The sequence below is a fragment of the Crinia signifera genome, chromosome 4 (genome assembly GCF_055691185.1).
Source record: "Crinia signifera chromosome 4, ASM5569118v1, whole genome shotgun sequence".
Taxonomy (NCBI): Eukaryota; Metazoa; Chordata; class Amphibia; order Anura; family Myobatrachidae; genus Crinia; species Crinia signifera.
This window is the reverse complement of record NC_139220.1, coordinates 257,360,812-257,380,151: the sequence shown is the minus strand read 5'-3', so window position 1 is coordinate 257,380,151 and position 19,340 is coordinate 257,360,812. Positions and strand designations below refer to the sequence as shown.

Genomic DNA, 19,340 nt, shown 5'->3' with positions numbered 1-19,340 from the left:
GCTGGGGTCGTGCCAGACCTGATCGAGCAGCCATGCAGAGAGATGAGGCAAGGCCACACCCCTTTTCCGCTGCTGGGTCCAGGACCATTACACTTGCACATGGTTGAAGTCTAACATTTTTTGACCAGAAGATCCAAATTTATTTATACATACATTTTCCACTCAGTGGTTTCAACTGTATGTTTTCTGCACAAATATATATGTAGTGCTGTTATCTATACTTGGCCTGAAAGTGCCAAGTATACCAGGTACTATTTGTAAGGACTAACATAATATACCCGTCCATTGATGCTCTATTGCACGGATGTGGGCATCAGTGAACTTCCAGTACTGTGCCAGCTTTTTCCACTCATTGGGTTTCAGGTACTTAGTCGCTAGTCTCCAGATGACTGATCGGATGTGTTGCGTTTCCAGGCGATGATCCTGTCTGAAGGTCAAATGTCTTGCCACCCAGGAGTCTGAATCACTGTTGAGATTGTCCTATGACAAAACAGAAAACATTTTGAACTGTCAGTTGATCAAAACATCTGTTTTTTAAAAATTCAGCTGGTACTTGTGGAGTATCACGGCTCCCACGATGGGCATTGTACATGAAAAACAATCGCATCGCATGCGATTTTTAACAGAAAAGCATCCAAATGTATTGAAATTAGTATGAAACATGTTCAATGGCCCCCAATGTCATTTTTGAGGCTGTACCATCCCCACTATCAACGCGAACCCGAAGCGTGACGAGCGCAGCGGTATGCGTCCTACGACCTTTTCATACCCCCACTATCCACGTCGGTGTGAAGTTCAGAATAGAAAGTGTGGCGAGCGCAGCGAGCCCGAAGCGTGGCGAGCGGACGCGGATACCTTCACAGGTATCCGCTTCACAGGTGTCCGCGTCCCCTCGCGGGGCTCGGTGGTTCGATGCGCTCGCCACACTTTCTATTCTCAACTCCACGCCGACGTGGATAGTGGGGGTATGAAAAGGTCGTAGGAGGCGCTCGCCACGCTTCGGGTTCGTGTTGATAGTGGAGTTGGTACAGCCTCAAAAATGCCATTTGGGGGCCATTGAACATGTTTCATACTAATTTCAATACATTTGGATGCTTTTTTGTTAAAAATCGCATGCGATTTTGTCAAAAACATTAAAAACCGGCAAAAATCGCATCGCATGCCAATATATATGGCATGCGATGGGAGCCGTGATAATCCACAAGTACCATTCAGCTTCCTCCTATAACATGATAGAGGACTTGATCTACAACATTCTGCTTCCTCCTATAACAAGATAGAGGACTTGATCTACAACATTCTGCTTCCTCCTATAACATGATAGAGGACTTGATCTACAACATTCAGCTTCCCCCTATGACAGCGTAGAGGACTTGATCTACAACATTCTGCTTCCCCCTATCACAGGGCAGAGGACTTGATCTACAACATTCAGCTTCCCCCTATCACAGGGTAGAGGACTTGACCTACAACATGTACAGGTAAAAGCCAGAACCCACCTTCTCCCACTTGTAGAACCGATCTGCCTTGATAATCATGTCGGCCAAGTTGATGTGATTCCCGCGAGCAGCTACATCAAGTGAAGTCTTTCCTTGCTGGAAAGGGAACAACAATGGTTAGAGCAGCACAGCTGTCTATACCGTTCCTCTTCATATGAACGGGACTTCTCATAGGCGCATAGTGTAATGTAACCCAGTCTGTACCTTATCTTGTAGCTTCAGGTTAACTCCTGCAATAAGAATAAGTTCAGCCATATCTTGTCGCCCATTTTCTGCTGCAATATGGAGAGGGGTCTGCAGTCTCTGGAAAGACACATATGTCTATCAAGCACTTACTATATTTTGGTATAAAAGTCAACCTGTGACTCTTTAATCACCTAAATGTAGCCCTCAGAACCATCTGCTACATCAATAAGTGTTGTCTGTATTTTCCTATGTGTAGGATATTATATAGTGTTTGTATGTTGTTAAAAAGTATATAAAATAAACACAATCAGTAGCCACTATATTCGTTTCACCTTTATACTACTGAATAGGACCCCTCCCCCACCCCTCCTCCAAAACACCCTAAATTCTTTGTAACATGAATGAATTCCATAAGATGCTACAAATATTCCTTTGCACATGGTCAGCAACAATGCATACATGTACAGTTGGCATTAAGGGGCCTATTGTGTTCCAAGAAAACAATGTCTGCACCAGTGCACTGCCAGCCTGAACAGTTGACACCAGATAGGATGGATTCATGTTGTTCACACATAATTTTGGCTCTACCATCAACATGTTACATCAGAATTATGTCCATTTTCCTGCAACCTCTCTCTCAGTAATGAGGAGTTTCTACACAGAGAACTGCCACTCAGTGGATGTTTTTTGCGCACCATACTACATAAAGGTTACAAACTGTTGTGTGTGAAAATCACAGATCAGCAGTTCCTGAGACTGAAGCCACTCAGTCTGGTACAGTCATCATTCCATGATCAAAGTCACTTAGATAATATATATTCCATAGGGCCAGATGTACTAAGCTTGAAAAGTGATAAAATTGAGAGTGATAAACCACCAGCCAATCAGCACATAACTGTCATGTTACAGGTTATGTTTGAAAAATGACAGGAGCCGATTGGTTGGTAGTTTATCACTTTTTAAGCTTGGTACATCTTGCCCATATCCACGCATTTAGTCTGAACAACACATGAACCTTCAGACCATGTTTTTAAAAAATATATGGAATACAGATGACTGGACATTTAGATATTTGCGTTAACAAGCAAATAAACAGTTGTAGCCAATAAAGTTGCAAATGAGTATGTAATACAAGTTCATGATTATTAATTTTATGTTCATGTTTCTTCACTCACAAATGTACCCTAATGTCTATTGTGCCCATGGCTGTTCTTTTGGGAGCTTTTTTTTGATCATGTGAGAAATGACCTAGATTTGCACAGGTGCACCTAGACTTCTGCCAAAGCCAATGGGTGTACAGAGCAATGTGTCCACCTTTACAGAGGAGCAGGAGTTTTCACCTGTCAGTAGGCACAGTCAGATGAGGGTATTCCAGGGATTGTATAAGGAGTGGGGAGGGCATAAATGTGGTATAGCTACTTCTCCTCTACAATTACTTTACTTTTGTACCCGGTCAGATGAGGGGACATTGGGCCTCGATTGTACAATTAATGTGAATTTCTAAGTCCACGTTACCTATGACACAAAATAATCCATGTCATGAAGCCCCTCACCGTAATGATTAAATGAAGCCATAAGGGAGGCGAGACCAAGCATTATTTTAAGATACACAAACTTCTGGTCAAGTATGTTCAATGGAAGGTGTTTGGCCATTCATATGATAGTTATACATTTGCACGATATGGGGTATTCGATCCCTGATGATATTTCCAACAGGTGTAAATATCGGCAGTTCGGTATTCAATCCCAGATGGTACTCACTTGCTACAGATCCGCCAATCTGTATTGTCAGAAAAGGTAGTGGATTGTGGAATCTGCTACTTCTCACCAATTCAAAGCAGTTCCGACACTCTGAACAATGAATACCGTCCGTCATGTTGAGGTCAGCAGCCACCGTAAACAGCCGTGATTCCGGAGCGCCCCGACCGTTGAAATCCAGATTTAATACCCCCTTATGTCTCTTTAGATTTTAATGCCCCTAGCCATCCTACATTATATTAGAAGTATATACTGTATATAGTGATTACAAGCTTTGAAATAAGCTTGGCAGAGGGTTTAGGTGCAGCGGTGTTAAACCACAGTGTCTATCCATAGAATTTGTATAAGAGAATAGTGTTTTTTTTCAACTCCATAACATTAGAGAAAAGATGGGTGTCCAATTCTTACATAATCCGTAATGTCCAGGTTGCACTCGCAGTCAATGAAAAGCTTCACCATGGTTGGGAAGTTCTGGAGGACAGAAATGTGCAGGGCAGACGACTTTTGCTGGAAGAGGATAATTGTTCTCATTCAGAACTGATACAAGCGCAAGCAATTTATACATTCTGGTAGGTCCCGTACAGGGGCACAGGCCCCATAAGGAGCACATACTCACACAATGTATACATTCTGATGGGTCCTATACATGAGGCACAGGCTCACACAATGTATATATTCTGATAGGCCCCGTACAGGAGCACATACACAAAGTATATATTCTGATAGGCCCCATACAGGAGCATATACTCACACAATGTATACATTCTGTTGGGTCCTTTACATGATGCAATGTATACATTCTGATAGGCCCTGTTATGGGGCACATACTCACACAATGCATACCGTCTGATAGGCCCTGTACAGGAGCACATATTCAATGTATACATTCGGGGGGGAAAAGGGCTAATATCGCAATATAAGCCTGATGGTGATTATGGGCTATCCAATTATAGCCACAGATTTGCTAGGCCTGCTCTAACAGCTTGTTCCGGCCTTTGGCTTATTGATCACCAGCGGTATGTAATGGACAAACACTAAGATCAGCCTGACTCACATTGGTCACCGCGTTGATGTTAATTCCTGCATCAATGAGAGTCCTGGCAATGTCTTCATAACCATGGAACGCAGCATAATGGAGGCAATTCATCCCCTTCTGTGGAACAAAGAGAACTCTTAGGTATTGCTGCCTGAAGCTGAGTATATATATATATATATATATATATATATATATATACACACGTGTGTGTGTGTGTGTGTGTGTGTGTGTGTGTGTGACCAAAACTGGTGACTGCCTCTGCATAGCAAGCAAAACCAATGCAATGTGTCTATCTCAGACTATCTGACCTATGGGCAACATTGTCAGCTAATTAAGAATAATACAGGTAGCTTCTATTTCAATTAATGGTGCAGTGCCTAAAAATGCTGGCCCTTTAAGAATTAAATATATTATTTATGAATATGAGGGGGTTTACAACAACAATTAGGCTAAAGTGAGTGTCTGTGAATGTCAGAAGTAACATATATATATATATATTGTTGAATAATATGTGGCAGTATGGATGGTGTAATGGTTAGCAGTACTACCTCACAGCACTGAGGTCATGGGTAGGATTCCCCACCATGGCCATAACTGTGTGGAGTTTGCATATTCTTCCCATGCTAACGTGGTTTTCCTCCCACAATCTAAAAATATACTGGTAGGTTAATTCGCTCCCAACAAAATTAACCCTAGAATGAATGTGTGTGCGTGTACATGTGATAGAGAATATAGGCCCTGATTCTAGTTGACTTACGCAGCTTACTGAGTCCCAGAGGGCCTGCCCCGCTGAATCGCTGCCCCTCGCCGCTGCTGTATCCCCTCGCAACAAAAGACACATCCCACTAGCAGAGAAATCATTCAATGATTTCTTCAGGCCACGCAAATATAAGTCAGAGGAGACTAACTTATATTTGCGGGCTTCCGACCCCGGCACACCTCACCCCACCCGCAATCCCATGAGAATGCCCAGCACTTTCATGGCAACAGGCATCGCCAGCCCGCATCGTGCAAACGCATTCCGCCGGCCTACATCGTGCGAACGCATCGGTGACTATGCAAGTCACCTACTCTGTTCACCCAGGGACCTGCACATGCGCATAATTCATATGCAGATTAAAAACATCGCTCCCGTCCGTGCGAACGTGCAAGGGAGCGGGTCAACCAAAATGGCCCCATAGATTGTAAGCTCCAGTGGGGTAGGGAATGATGTGAATGTTTAACTATTTTCTGTGAAGCACTGCGGGAATATGTGTGCGCTATATAAATGTTAAACAGTGAGACTGGGTAGAACAGTAAATCCTTATCCATCTTTATCAATCCGCAATCCTTATTTTTAGACTGTATAATATTATATATAGCTGCTAGCCAACACCCATTTTCAGAAAGTCAACATTGTGAATGCTTCATGGCATTCCCTAATAGATCGCTAACAGGAGAAGAATCTCTTCCTAACCACAAGGTGGCAGTCATAAGGCATTATTCCAGCTCTTCCCCATGCTATTTCTGGCAGTGTTCAGCATGCTTTGGTATATAAGAGATGTGTTCTATTGTTATTGTGTATAGCTTATGGGGGGTATTCAATCTCCCGCCACTATTCCCGACAGGGGAAATAGCGACGGGACCCTATTCAATGCTGTCTTTCCTGACAGCATTGAACAGGGATCTCGGCAGAACTTGCCCAACTTTACAAGCAGTCGGGCAAGTTCTGACGAGAACGGATGGGAATTGTGGAGCTCCCGGCCGCAGCTCGACGATTTCCAGCCGCATCTGACGGCCACACCCTTTTCGGCGCTCGGCAGGCGGGACATTGAATCCCGCTTACCGAGCTGACGTCAGCCGGCAGAGAACAGGACCGGGTCACGGCTGTCAAGCTAGCAAGATAGTCGTAACCTCGGATTGAATAACCCCCTATGTAGCAAATGGAAAACTGCATTTCATAACATCAGTTATAGATTACCTCTGTTTGCATGTTCACATCACACCCAGCTCCTATAAGTATTCCAACACAGTCAACGTGTCCGCCTTCTGTAGCAAGATGCAAAGCCGTTTGTCCTTCCTGTGGATGCACGATAATATGATAAGATTTATATTATTTTTATACAGTCTATCGAAATAAAAATAACGCTACTTAAGTTTTGATGCTACTTTTATAGTGCCTATCCAATGACTGCCAAAAAAAAAACATTGGACATCAATAATCTGTTGGGGAATCGGGAACAAATTGCATGTTAAAATCCCAGCCCCAATTTTTTCTTTAGCAAATAATAAATTTCCTACAAAGGGCCTGATTCATCTTGTTTTGTAGTCTGCGAGGAATCCAAAAACTACAACTCATAGTTCTAGAATGCATGGCGGCCCGCAGGCCGCGTCCTACCCCCTGTTAATATGCCAGGGCTGGTGCCGGGCCACCATGTTTTGGGTCACAGCTGTAAACGGTCCAGACAAGCCCAAAGCGCGCTATCGCCGGCATGTGCACATTGATCATGTATGGTCCCTATAAAGCTGTCCCTGTAAATGTTCGGGATAGTCCCTAGATTCTACGATGCTTGGATTGTCACATTACATCAGTCAGCTAATTCCAATTACTTTTTGAACTTATTCTTCACTCCAACCAACTTGACTTAATGGACAGGATGGGAGAACGCGGTACTTGATTTAGATATGAATACATAGGTGTAACTTCCCGGCAAGCAGATTCCACAAGTTAGTGCCACGTACCTGGTTCTTTTCATTTAGCTCCACTCCGATTTCCACAATTTTCTGCAAGACCTCTGTGTGCCCGCTCTTAGCTGCCAGGTGCAGGGCTGTGTTCTTCTCCTGAAATAACAAAAAAGTGAGCATTGGGACAATTCAATAATGCATGACATTAAACCATTACATACTTTACAATAAGAATACAGGTAATAAATATGTTTTGTTCATGGAATTCCTTGACTTCAGAGTAACAGGTTTAGTAGTAGTAAGTTCTAATACTTGTATTGTTCCGTATACCGATTGGCTAGTCACAAAAGAATGAGGAAACGTGGAGGTACAGTTCAAACGGTGCTCCATGCAAGAACTCTTCCCCGTGCTCCATGCATATGGTGCCCATACACTAGGATGTTTCTCATGCGATTTGGTCACTTTTTATGCAACTGCGGAGATAAATCGCATGAAAAGCATCCAATTCACATGTTGCCGACATCAGGTCTGATGCGATGCATGGTGCTGTCCTGTGCATCGCATCGGAGCCTGAGTATCACACATGCCGCAATATAGATAATTAGCCCAGCTACGCCTCCAAGCAGGCTTGGATGGGGATTGCATACGATACATCATATATGAAAGGACCACATACGGTGTATCGTTTGCAATTCTGCCACTCGAGAGGTTCCTGGGCAGCTTAAGGGGGATAGTGGGTGACTTCTCCCGGGAAGCTGCCGGGAGGTTCAGAGAGTATTGTGGGTGACTTCTCCCCTTGGAGAAGTCACACAAGTGTATGGCCACATTTACAGCAGCTACAAGCGGTTCAGAGTTGTAAGAATTTCTGTTGCTTTTCAGAGATGGCAAAATGGACATTACTGGGTTGCCCAGCAGGGGCCCTTATTCTGATCGGTGCGGCCCGATCAGAAATATGCGGTGATGTCCGTCTTGGCGAATCCCCGCCTTCCATACGGATCGCCACCTCCGTCCGTATGCGGATATGTGGCGGTCCGCATGAATGTGGACGGGGATACGCCTCCTCCATGGTGGGAGCAGCCCCTGCATTCGATGGTCGCCGAACATCGAATGCAGGGCCGCACGCTCCACCAGGTCCCGCAACACAAGACCACACGGACACTTGTCCGTGTGAAATCATGTATGGGGGCGGGCAGCTGACATCCGGCGATGTCAGATGCCCGCCCCCTACACATGCGTCACGGCCTCATTACCATGCATACGCCCCGCGTTTGCATGGGAACGCCCATGAAACGCGGGGCGTATGCATAGGGTAATGAGGATAAGTAGCCCCTCACGCCCCTCTACGCCCCCTGTGCGGCGTATAAAGAATCCATGCGGCGAAATCGCCTGCACATGCGCAGAGTGACCTCTGCACATGCGCAGACGATAAACATCGGCGGCCCGTACGCAAGCGGGAATATCCGCACCGATCAGAATAAGGGCCAGGGTGTAGTACCTGTGGCCTATACTAAGTATGGGTTGTGAATGCCTTTTCAGCAGTCTTCCCCTCAAAACATGGGGTAGGTGTAAGTGCCATTAAAAGTGATGTTGGTTCCTGTCAGAAGGCTGGTGGAGGTGCGATCACACGGATGTGTAGCCAGAATATGGGCAAATAGTCGCATAGAATTTACCATCGCTGTAGGTTATGTTTAGGAGCAACTACTAAAGAAAAAGTACAGTATACCTGTGCTATATGGGCCTTTCACTATAGCTACAACAATATTGCTTCAGTCAGTAGACAAAATGAAGTAACGATTGCCGAATAACCTGTGGAATGTCTGTCAGTATTGCAGCTTATATTCTTGTTGGGACAGCTTTGTGATACCCAGCAATATTCTCACTTCCAGGTATATGACCCAGGTGATGTAATGCATTAGCGGTCACTCCACTTTGTGGAACCCTACAGACTAAAATAGTTAATTACATACAATGATGGCATTACCTGAGGAGCACAAACTCTGAGAAATATCTTTAATACATTCAACCCAGTTTGAATCCTCCCCAAGTCACCCTTACTGAGATGGCGTTGATGCGATGATCGCATCATTTTGGCCACTCTCCCTGTAGGACAATGCCAGTAATCTCAGAAATGTATATCAAGTGTGTGGCTCTTTTATTGCATCTCACCCCCTTCGCGCCACAAAAGCCAAGCCCAAACACCCCCCATCCCCCTTGATGTGTGGGGTAAGGGTACCTTGTCCTTTATGCTGTGATGACACCCAGAACCTATCAAGAATTCCACTACTTCCATCTTGCCATGTTCCGCTGCCAAGTGAAATGCTGTTCGGCCAAGCTGCAAGAGAAAAAATAATAACTCAGTCTGCCATTGCTGCATGTTTTTCTGCCCCATTTGCTACATGGTTCTTCTGCTAACGTGAAACAGGGGTGCCCAATGTAGTGATGTAGGTCATTAGTGTTCATATAACATTTTTTAGAATTCCACTTATACACTTAGGTGGAAATGTATCAAACCTTGGAGAGAGAAAATGTGGAGAAATATAAAGTACTAACCAATCAGCTCCTAACTGTTACTTACTGATTGGCTGAAAAATGTATCTCTCCCAACTGTATCTCCCCGAGGATGGATAAATGCACCTGTAATGATACCTGTTTCCACAGACAAAAATTTGCCTTCAACTCCCTTTTCAGAATGCCCAAATCCCGACAATCACAATCCCAAATGTAACCCAGAGAGGGTTGGCTGTGGAAGTGGGATGGGGGTAGGATTAGGTTTAGACTGCGGGAAAGGAGAGTTAGGGTCAAACTGTAGAAGGAGAAGTCCGTGGATATCCTGTACCCAACCCAGTAGGACATCGTTTCCTGGCAACCATTCCTTTGTACAGCAATGTATGACAAACACATAGAACTTCTAAAAACTTCTGTTTATGGTTTCCTAATTCCCATAAAGGAATAATGTGCCACCCACAATGATTTCCATTGTGAATATGTCATATTGGACTAACAATGCAGGAGCAGAAACACGAATAACAAAATGCAGAATAAACCCTATGACTTATCCAGCAAAATAACTTCCTGTTTTTTAATCACTCAAATGGCACAGAAAGGTCCCTGTCACCAAAATGATTTACAAAGTACTAGTAAGCACGCTCAAAGCAAAAGCTAGTAGGTGTAGTTTCACTTGCTGCCAACAGATGGCAGTGTTTTGGAGTCACACGGACACTAGACATATATATATAGATGATATTTTCATATAAGCAACCACTTTGCCATTTAACCCCTTCTATTAGCCAGTGTAAAACTCTGAATTTAACTACTCGCTACCAGCTTGTTTTTACAATTTATATATGAGTATCTGCACACACAGAAAATCCAAACCATAGAAAATAAACTAAAATAAATGTTTTATTGGTAACACTAATGAAATAACACTACATTCAAAACAAACAAACTGAGGACAAGGCTTTTTTTTTTTTCAGATGATGAAAAGAAAAAACACCAATCTACACATTTCTCTTGGGAATAAAAAGACAATGCACAGTATTCTGGCCTCTTACATATGGTGGGTGGGGGAGCAAAACATGCTACTGTTTTAAATCTGAAATTCCACCTGTGGTATAAATATAACACACGGAGTGCTTCCACACCCACCGCTAACTAAACTTTGTTTACTAGATACATGTACATGACTTCTTTGTACTTTAAAGAGTCACTCCCTGCCTCTGTGGCAATCTTATGTTTGACCTACAAATATGTTGCAGTGATATTGGGTTTTGTGGATGGCAACAGCGTAGAGATGTAAGAGATAGTAATTTCCTTATGACTGATACTAAAGCAATGGCCAGACCGTGAGTAACCACTAAGAAAATCTCCAGCTTCCCTTTAATTGTGCCAATTGCCCATAGCCTACTTATTTAATAAGAGAGGAAAGGCATCCATATATTTAGCACACGCGTCCCCTCAAGGGTGTAAAGCAAGTAGGTGTTTGTGGACAGGCGAAAGGGTGGGTGATAGGGGGGGCAAATCAAGGTCCTAAGTATTTCAATCGATTACGATGCCAAGTACTCTTGTAAAGCTTGCCTCAAATATCACGTGGCTGTCACATGCTGCACCCATGGTCCTACCAGGTTTGTAATAATGATCTGACAAATGTGAGTTTTCTCACTTACTTCCTCTAGTAATCACTCACCACAACAGCTTAAAGCATTCTGTTGTAAGGGGAACATTTCCATTCACAATGCAATTCTACACAGTTATTTTAGAGAGTCACGTTGCAAACACCACCGCAGGATCTAAACAAAGCTGCACACCGGTCAGTTTTTCAAAGGAATTTATTTTGAATTTCCCATGTATTTATTGCCCTCTCTTTCTTACATTCCGTTTGATTCTAACATTATACCTGAGTTTATACAGTGGCGTACGGCTATTATTACTTCTATGTATTTTGCATGTGTCAGGGTCGGAGGTGCAGTAAGTTGAAGTGAGGGCATATGTATGGGGGATGCAATAAGTATAGATTACGTTAGTCCTGGGAGATATAATGCAAACTTATAGAACAAATTATAGTGTTCTTAAAGGTAGTTTAACATTCACAGGTGGACCCTTGCCTTTCTTTTACCAGTAGGGTAATCCAATACAGAACAAGCTTATATTAACTGATTACTATAATTATAAAACCTGCAGCATATTTACAGTACACCTTATGGGCCAGGAATGCCGCAAGCTGCACATACAGTTTGGTTTGTTAAAACCATCGTTGGTGATAAATGTATATCGTCTTCCGGATACACATTCCATGGTCTATATGACAGAGAACATACACCTGCACACCCTAACTACGACTTAAACTTTGCCCAGTTCAAGTTCATAGAGTAAATATTTACCTCACAAAAGTGTTGCTACAGTACATATGAATTCCGAGCTACATAGTGGGAAGCGCAGACAGGGTTTCAGAAGTATTCTAGAGGTCACATTGAAATACAGTATGTTGATCAGTCAAGCAAGTCCCACAAATATCACATTACACTGCTCCAACAAACGTACAGGTACAGCAGAGAACACTGCACAATTTTTATAGCTGTTCTGAATTTATTTCCCATAGCGCCTTTTGCGTCAGATCTATGTTGCAAGTTTCAATGATGCATCTAACTACACAAAGAGACAGATTTGTGTCACCGGTCAGTTTGAAGACCATCGGCCACAGCATTAGCATAAAGCCTGCACCCAAGCAGAATCAGTCTCATAGTGTGAGGGTGCATTGCTTTTTTAAACCCACTTTCAATAGATCAAGAAATAAGAAAAGAACATATTGATTTCTTTCACATTTTTATTGTACCAAATAGTTTTTTGGGGAAGTCTTTGTGAAATCAAATTCGCATGAAAATGATATGTGTGGTATCCATATTGGTAAAGCACTCCTGTGTGTTCCATCTGCGTTCCACTGTGGACACTGACACTCCGTTCAAAACATCTAAACATCTCAATAATTAAAGTGCTATTGGTTTTATACCATCGCGGACTCCATTTCAAAGGACTTATAAGACACTGGGGTCTGGGAGGGAAGTTCTAACATCTGTGGCCCTCTACCCCACTCATACTAATCGCATATGCACTAACATATGCTATTAGTAACGCAAAGGACGTTAAGAGCTGTCCTTTGCGATGCGGTTCCGTCCCTGGACTTCCGGGTCTGAGACCCAGGAGTCCCTTTGTACATGTGCAGAGTGATGGCGCCGGCCGTGGGGCATGCTGGTAGGGATCCATGATGGATCCCTCTGACAGTGCTGCAGAGAGAAGCCCATAGGCTTCTACAGGGTATAGCCAGCAAAAGCTAGCGATACCCTCCACAGCACTGCCCCAACGGAGGGGCTTTAGAGCCTCTCCAAGGCTTTGTACATAAGAATATACTGTAATTGTACAGTAGCTCAGATTGCTGCCTTACAGCATCAGGGTCATGGGTACAAAACCAATGCATGGTCATATACTGCATAAAGACATACATTCTGTTATGCTGGTAATAACTGCTGTAGATGGAAAGATTCAGAAACTGTTACAGGCATCACAGACCTCCTGTACTGGTCTAATCTACATTACATGAACTCCCTTATCCTGTGTCATCATCTAAGGAACTGGCTTAAAAACTTCTTCACAAAGACCACTACATACTCAGCCATTGATTTAAGGATTAGGCCTGTGGGTTTTCTACTGGTTAGAATCCTGGACTGGTAATTAGCCACTAAGGTCAGTCTGGCAATTGCTTAGTAATAGCTGCTAGGATTTGCAAAGTCTTTACTTATTCATAGGCTTCTAATCCAGGTACAGCACTGCATCCAAACCTGGCGGTATATACTGTAACATTGCAGTTATGCATGTCTAAGACTTTCTCAATTACCTTGTCCACCTTATCTACCTTGATGTTCTCCAGATCCTCCATAATAAATTCTAAGACCTTGATGTGACCTCGCTGTGCAGCACAGTGGAGCAGGTTCAGCCCATTCTGGAAATACAATGTATAATAAGAATCCTGGAAAAGTCTGCTGCATAAACACATATATGTGTATCCAAGGTATAACTGACATGGCTAGTCCATTTGCAAACTTCCAATGTCTCATATCCATGATACTATGGAGTACACACAGGAACACAGGATTTTGCATGCATAAACATCACGTTTGTAGTGAATGAGGATTATTATTAGAATTCTGTATGCAGCTAGGTACCATCAGTAGAATGCGCACATACCTTTCATAAGATTCTGTTAGAAACATGGTAATATGTTGGTGCACTGTGCTACAGATGTCTATTTAAATAACAACATCGCGCAAATCATGAATTTACCTATAAAGAGTGTTGAGTTTGGTGCAAAAATATGTTGTAAAAAAAGCAGCAGTAGCACTGCAGTTGTGCACTGATGCACGAGCCTTATTGTATACTTTCTTTTTGGGAGGGGGATATGTTTTTGAGTGACAGCTCCGTTCTGCACCCCCCGAGGAATCTAGAGTACAGCATGCATCACCATGCGACAGACCAGCAATTGACAAACACATTACTGGGAATATTGGGAGAGCGGAAGGGACTCACACAGGAAAGTAAGGAACGCAGACATATGTGAATGAAGACAATTGGTGCTAGTCGCACTGCCTTTGTAGATAGTACATAGATGAAGTCTGTTATCTGCACCTAAAGGTGCCCATACACGGTGCATTTTTCGGATGCAATGCGTGCTCCCACGCACAGCACATCGCACAGCACAGAACGTCTGTGCAGCCCATGTATATGAAATAGCTGTTTTTACCGTTACACATATGAAAATGTTATATAAAACCTCACCTTGTTCTCACAGTTGATTTTGGCTCCAGCATTGACAAGCATCTGCAGGATCCTAAGGTGCCCAAACCATGCTCCCAGCAATAGTGCATTCATTCCGAACTGGAGGCAAAACCACAAAGCGCAAATCAAACAGTGAATGTTCTAGACCAGTGCTGTCCGAGTTTCTATATGTTGGTGGATACTGCAAATTATGTGCCTGGCAGCAAACAGCATAAGGGGACAACATGGGTCACTAAGGGTGCCTTCGGTCTTAAAATCATGCCTACTTTCATACCATGCAATTGAGTAAGCAAAGATAGGGCTAAGTGAGAATATGTTCTAGGTTTGGAATGCCACTTTTACTAGTAATTTATGTTTGGTGAGCAAGAGGGAAGATGTGCACTGTCCTATAACCTGATATGGAATATGGCCAGAGCCTCATAGAGATTAGAGTTTTCCCAGCAACTCTAATGTGGAAACAGTAATCATGAGCCTGGATAGGGCAACCTCAATAGCCATAAAGTGATCAGGTGCCAAAGAACCATTCAATTAGGCCCCAGACACAATGAAGTACATTTACTAACATGGGAGTTGTATTAAAGATGGGATCTTGCCCACAGCAACCAATCAGATTCTACTTATTGTTTATTTAGCACATTCTAGAAGAAAATAGGGTACTTATATGTAAGTTGGGCGCCCACTAAGCTATTGCTTAGTTTTACGCGTCCCCTTACAGGGCTTGCTACGCTCCCCACGCTTCGGGCTCGGTGGCTCGCCACACTATATAAAATCAACTCCATGCCGACATCGATAGTGGGGGTATGAGCGTACTTACTATAGTGGGCACCCAATTAACATATAAGTAACAAAAATAGATAGAATCTGATTGGTTGCTATGGGCAACATCCCATTTTCAATAGAACTCCCATCTTAGTAAATTTACTGCAATGTTGGGACTGAAGGTTTGTCAGTATGTGCCAGTATGTACTATACTGAGCTGATGAAGTTCAATGGATTGTATTGGGACAATCCATTGTCTCCGGTTCAGCTCTGAGATCTCTGATAGAACACTTGCATTGTATATTACATCATGAGCATGTGCATAAATGACAACACAAAACGTCATAAAGTGACGTTAGCCAAAATCAATGAGCCACTATATTTGTTAATGTTAATGCACTGAATAGAGAACTTTACTGATCTATTAGTATAATTCTAATTAAGTAAAAAAAAAGAGTCCCCTGACAAAGCACATACTTACATTGTCATCTTCATCCACTGGCACATCATGTTCCAACAACAGCTTTACTGCTTGCTCTTGTCCGGCACCTGCTGCCCAGTGTAGGGCTGTCCTGTCTACCTGAAACACAAGCAAAGGGCACAGGGGTGACCGCGGTCCAGTGTCTGCATGTATCAGCCAGGGGCAAGGAGACAGTAACCATCAACAGTTTAGTGCAGGAATCAGACATGATCCTGACACATCTGCCCCTATCTGGCTGTTTGTTGAAATCTAATGTGCACGTTGGTTCTACCTTGCCCTTCCCACATGTACATTGCTTTCAGGACTACTGAGCATTAAACAGATACAATTACATTTCACCCACATGGTGAATACTCAATAGGATGGAATAAATTCTAAAGGTGCCCATACACGGTCCGTTAAACGGATCCGTTTGGGTCTTAATTAGCATGCATCGTATCGGATCGCATGCCTAGTGCATGCAATGCGATCCGATATGATGTTTAGCTAGTACAAAAAGTATGTGCAGCACATACTTTTTGTACCGTACTATGTGATGCGCGGGAGCGCGCATCGCATAGTACAAAACGGACGGTCCGGGAACGGACCGTCTATGGGTGCCTTAATGCTGATAAACTTACATTATGTTGCTTCAGGTGTATGTTCCTACAGTATATCGCCATACTAAATTAATAAATATTCAGAGGAAAACTGGATTAGTGTGTGCGTGTGTATGGGTAATACCGTTCACGTGTGAGGAACATGCTGTAATGTGATCAGCTCAGTGGCATTTGTGAGATTAGTACAACAGGGCACTAAACGGCAGTGTTGAGTGTAAGTGTATTACTGTAGTCAGTTGTGTAGGGGTGTTGGTGAAGAGAACGTGTTTACAATGTAATTCATGTGTGTTTAGTGCTTAGTATAAAGCTATTTCCTGGTCACCTTCCAGTTATGGCTTGCAGAATATATATGCCAGGCTGCACATGTTCAAAAGGGAACCCAGAGTGGTATTTCCAGTGCAGGCCAGTTTTTGGAATCCAGCAGTGCACACACTCTCCTCTGAGTCTATATAATTGACAGAGATTTTGGTCACAGAATTACCTGAGCTAATTTGTGAGCCTTTGAGAAACCAGCATTGGTGGTTTCCTTCATATAAAAAGATTGTTCTCGTTGGACCATCTTATCTTTTTTGATGATCTGTTTTGATGATCTACACCTCTGACAACAAATTGGTGCAAATCTCTCAATCAAACTGATTTATTTCTGCCCCTGATGAAGTCATGCTATTGACGAAACGCGTCGGCCTGCCTACACCAACTTGATGATCACCACTGTCAATATCCTGAAAGGATTCCCTATTACTGTACCTTTTGATTTTATTGAAAGCTGTGTACACAATTTGTTATTAAATACTTTTTACTACAGTTGTTTTTCCATTAACTACTTCATAGCGCCCTCTGAACCTTTCTTTCTGTCATATATATATAGATATATACTGTTCCACTATTATTAAGAGGACAGAGATGTTATACGGGTAACGAAGGAATGCATGGGTTAGTGCAGTGGTTCGCAACCTCGTTCCTCAAGTGCCCCCAGCAGTGCACATTTTTCAGGTCCCCGGCTGGAGCACAGGTGCACTCATTATTCACTGACACATTTTAAAGGATCACAGGTGGAGCTAATTATGCAGAGACCTGAAAAACGTTAACTGCTGGGGGCACTTGAGGACCAAGGTTGAGAATCACTGGGTTAGTGCGGAAAATGTGAGGCTCACGTCATGTGTGAGGGTTAATGATACGTGCAGGCATTTGAACATAAAAGATTTAACAAACATCCTCTTTATTTTCCAAAGCTGCATTTACAGAAAAGCACAAAAGCCCAAACTACAAGCACCAGCGTGCTTCATCCTTGACATCAGCGAGGAAGGGATACTGTACCTACACTGTTCTTGGCTCGGACATCCACTCCTCTCTTAATCAACTGTAGCATTTTCTCAGTGTTGTTCGTTTTTGCTGCGAAGTGAAACTCTTGCTCTGTGCGGAGCACTAAAACAAAGACCTGGGAAGTTACAAATCATCCAAATAACAGGGTAAATCAGCACTGAAACACTGGGATCTACAAAAATGCTAGCAAATTACCCATTATACAGCTGTGGTTGAATGTTTTTAGACAAGGAACTAGCACCACAGGTGCTGCTACTGGGATGTCTACATATCTTCACTATACTGTAGTTCCCCAAGCTTTAGTTATACAGCACCAGACAGAGATGTCCCTGGAGTTTATAATATACAGACAGCTCTGCCAGGAAAATGGACCTACAGTAGATAGCTGGAGTATAGTTCTAATATCCACTCATTATTCTGTCTTTTAAACCAGTGATATGCAGATATGTAAAATTGCATTTAAGTCTCTGGAACCTCCAGGTGATGTCTCCCACATAAAGCAGGAGGACTGATGTTAAGCATATAAAATGCAGTTATAATAAATAATTCTGCCCATACACTTATGCGATTGGATGCTGCGACGTGACATCGAAGTGCAATGTCCATCGCATCCGATCGCATCTTATGGTGCAAAAATTGCCCCTTTACAGCACTCAATAATGTCGCATTCCATCTAGCGATGGCACATCGGGTGCTTGAAGAGGGCGGGCAGAGGAGTAGCGTAGTGATGTGAAGGAGCGCTAGTGGGCGAAGGGTTCAGTACCATGGCAGAATTAAAAAAAAAATTCAAACACTGGGCGGCCCTCTGGTTGGCTGAGAGAGCTCTGCCAATCAAATGGCTGCTCAGTGTTTTAAACAGTTGTTTCTAATTCTGCCGCCGGCATTCCCTCTGCCAAACAACAACAGATTGCATTTGAGGGATCGCTTGTGGTTAAAAACCACATGCAATTGCTCCTCCAGATGGATAGATATTATGTGCAGCACATACTATCTATCGATCGATGTGACCGGTGGGCCCGCGCATCACATCGCATGGACCCTAAAATGTGAATACAATCATTCAATTTATCGAACAGATGTGGTTGAAATCGAATGATAGCATGCGATATCTCATAAGTGTATGGACTACGTAAGTATTAACATTCATTTAAGTGACCAGTTCTCCCTCCTCTGCTGCACAGAAAATGTGCTTGACGTAACAAACAGCAACTAATCAGCCATAGGGAGGTATTTAATGTGTGTGTAGACAATTTTCGACAGGTGGAATTATCGGCACACACCTATTCAAACACTGCCTCGAATCGGTGAATACGGCTGCAAATTCGACAATTTAGGCTGCTAAATTGTTAAATTTGCAGCCGCTTCACAAATCTGCAGCCGTTTTTGTTGGAAAATTTCCGGCGCACGGATCGACTGAATAGGTTTAAATGTAAACTCGGCCTATTATTGTCGAACAGTGACAATATTTCCGAATTCTGGGGGAGACTTTTTATACAAGTCCAGAGAAAGTCGGCTCCTGTCGGGGCTGACTGGTCGGTAGGGTTAATGCTTTGGCCGCGGGACCTTATATAATAAGTGTCCCCCGGCTGTGGCATTACCCTGCTGGCTGGTTGTGCCTGGGGCTGGTTCTTAAAATACGAGGGACCGCTACTCATTTTGTCCCCCGTATTTTGGGAACCAGCCCCGGCCCTTGAGCCTGGGGCTGGTTT

The 19,340-nt window shown here is 43.2% G+C and overlaps 1 protein-coding gene across 6 annotated transcripts in view; it reads right to left on the bottom strand.

Annotated features, from left to right (window-relative positions):
* ANKDD1A (ankyrin repeat and death domain containing 1A) overlaps positions 1–19,340 on the bottom strand; it is a 37,533-nt gene that overhangs the window by 5,017 nt on the left and 13,176 nt on the right. For 2 of the 6 annotated variants that reach the window (XM_083184293.1, XM_083184291.1), the window contains exons 2-13: positions 17,630–17,733; positions 15,710–15,808; positions 14,470–14,568; positions 13,532–13,636; positions 9,377–9,475; positions 7,201–7,299; positions 6,440–6,538; positions 4,498–4,596; positions 3,852–3,950; positions 1,704–1,802; positions 1,500–1,595; positions 279–480 (exon numbers count right to left, since the gene is read on the bottom strand). In XM_083184293.1, coding sequence (XP_083040419.1) covers positions 279–480; positions 1,500–1,595; positions 1,704–1,802; positions 3,852–3,950; positions 4,498–4,596; positions 6,440–6,538; positions 7,201–7,299; positions 9,377–9,475; positions 13,532–13,636; positions 14,470–14,568; positions 15,710–15,808; positions 17,630–17,677 — 1,243 coding nt within the window. In that variant the 5' untranslated portion in view covers positions 17,678–17,733. Of the gene's footprint in view, positions 1–278; positions 481–1,499; positions 1,596–1,703; positions 1,803–3,851; positions 3,951–4,497; positions 4,597–6,439; positions 6,539–7,200; positions 7,300–9,376; positions 9,476–13,531; positions 13,637–14,469; positions 14,569–15,709; positions 15,809–17,625; positions 17,747–19,340 lie in introns of those variants that run through there. The other 4 variants (XM_083184292.1, XM_083184295.1, XM_083184296.1 and 1 more) reach the window with 4 other exon arrangements.